The following is a 1,813-nucleotide window of genomic DNA, read 5'->3' on the forward strand; positions in this document are numbered from 1 at the left end:
CGTTTGCGAAGGGGGGCCCCGGGGCGGCGGCGGCGCCTGCCGCGGCGCCGGCGGCGGCGCTGCTGGAGGTTAGGGAGAAGGCGCTAGAGCCCGGCGAGCCGCCGCAGCTGAACGAGTCGGTCACCAGGGCCGCAGCCGCCGCCGCCGCCGCCGCGGCAGCCGCCGCGGCCGAGGACGAGCCGCCGTTCCTGGAGGGCCCCGACACGCCGAAGCTCGAGAGACTGGAGCCCACTACGTTGCAGCTGCCGGAGGAGGAGGACGAGGAACGTTTCCAGGGGTGGAAGCCTTTGCCGAAGGAAGATGAGCTGTCCGAGAGGGAGGAGGGAGACGGGCTGGGGCTGCCGATCTTATTACAGGTAGCAGCAAGCATGGCCAAAGGAGTCGATCCCAACCTCGGTTCTTCCTGAGAGAAGGAGGAGAGGAGAAGGGGTGGGGGAGGGGAGGTGGGCAAAGGGCCAGTGGGGGAGGGAGGAAGGAAATGTGCATCAGTCCTCCGGTAGCCTCCAAAACGCCCCACTGCACCCCATTTCTCGCTGCGGCGTGGCGCCACCAACTCACCTGGCTCCCCCAACAGCCCCGGCGCCCGGCTGCTTTCTACTCTACGGGAGGGGACAAGTTTGGCTGCCGGCGTCTGATTCGGGAGCAAAGCGCCATGCTAAAGAAGAGTTTGACAAGTATTCTCAGCTAAAACAACACTCTTGTGCACACAAGGCCCCAGGCTCTTCGAAACAAACAAGCAAGCAAAAAGTCCAGATTGGGGAGGAAGGAAGATTCCTTTGCGGAGAAGCCTGGGGAAAAACCATTGGATTGCTTTTAAGAGCGCTACCCCTGTAATCCACAGAAGAGCTTTGAAAATCCTGTTCCGGTCCCCAGAAACCCATCCTGGGTTGTTTCTCCCAGGCCAAAAGACGTCAAACTATAGGGCTGGCTCGCTCTTCCTGATTTTCTTTAAAAAAAAAAAAAAAGTCTACAATAGTAAAAAAGAGTAAGAAAGAGAGAGAGACGGGTTTAACGTACCTGCAAGACAAGGCGGGCTGCGGAATTTTGTAAGGGGAAGAGGGAAAATCTGCAGTTTGCCCAAGAGGAAAAACTTGCTTTCTTTACCCCCGCAATCGTCGCACGTAAAATGGGCTGGGCGCACGTCTCCCGGGTGGGGAGAGGCCGGGCGCTGCGAGGTGGCTTGTCTAAATGCCCTTCGAACCTTTTCCTGCTCTGAAAAAAGTGACTCTGCCCCCCTCTCCCCCTCTTTCTTTTCTCCAAACTCACTTGTATTTAAAGGGGGGGAGAAAAACTCTCAATAGAGACTGATAGCCCGTGGCCTGGCCGGGGCGACTTTAACCCCCTCCGATCGGCAATAAAAGGAAACTAATTAAACCAGCAAGAGAAAATCCTGAGACTCACCCCTAGAAGTGAAGTTGCCATCACACAAAAGTGCCCTCCTCCTCTCAGAGGATCTTTTTTATATTGATAAATCAGAGGCAGTGTTTTTTTTAGAGGTGTGCAATACAATGATCAGTTCCGCCCATTCCACCACAATTGTAGCTCCCTCTCCGGCTTTGAAGTGCCGCGGAGGCGCGGCCAGCCAATCTGCGGCCTCGCCGGGCCGCGCCGTGCGCGCGCCGTGAGGTCATCGGCGCCGCCGCCGGCCGCCTCGGAGGGGGGCGGTGGGGGGGGGTGTGTTTGGAGCGGGAGCGGCGCGGGTGGACCGCGTGTGTGTTGCAAAGCGGTTGTGTGTGTGTATAACAGTGTAACTGTACGAGTGTGACCAAGCTGAGAAGAAGACAGTGCAGACTGAGGGATGGGATGGGGGGAG

At 58.0% G+C, this 1,813-nt stretch overlaps 1 protein-coding gene across 1 annotated transcript in view; it reads right to left on the reverse strand.

Annotated features, from left to right (window-relative positions):
• Positions 1-1,422, reverse strand: part of SP8 (Sp8 transcription factor) — a 4,408-nt gene extending 2,986 nt beyond the window's left edge. The window contains exons 1-2 of the mRNA XM_024132122.1: positions 1,402-1,422; positions 37-403 (exon numbers count right to left, since the gene is read on the reverse strand). Coding sequence (XP_023987890.1) covers positions 37-403; positions 1,402-1,422 — 388 coding nt within the window. The remainder of the gene's footprint in view (positions 1-36; positions 404-1,401) is intronic.
• Positions 1,423-1,813: the final 391 nt, after the last annotated feature.

The sequence above is a fragment of the Physeter macrocephalus genome, chromosome 5 (assembly GCF_002837175.3).
Source record: "Physeter macrocephalus isolate SW-GA chromosome 5, ASM283717v5, whole genome shotgun sequence".
Classification (NCBI taxonomy): domain Eukaryota; kingdom Metazoa; phylum Chordata; class Mammalia; order Artiodactyla; family Physeteridae; genus Physeter; species Physeter macrocephalus.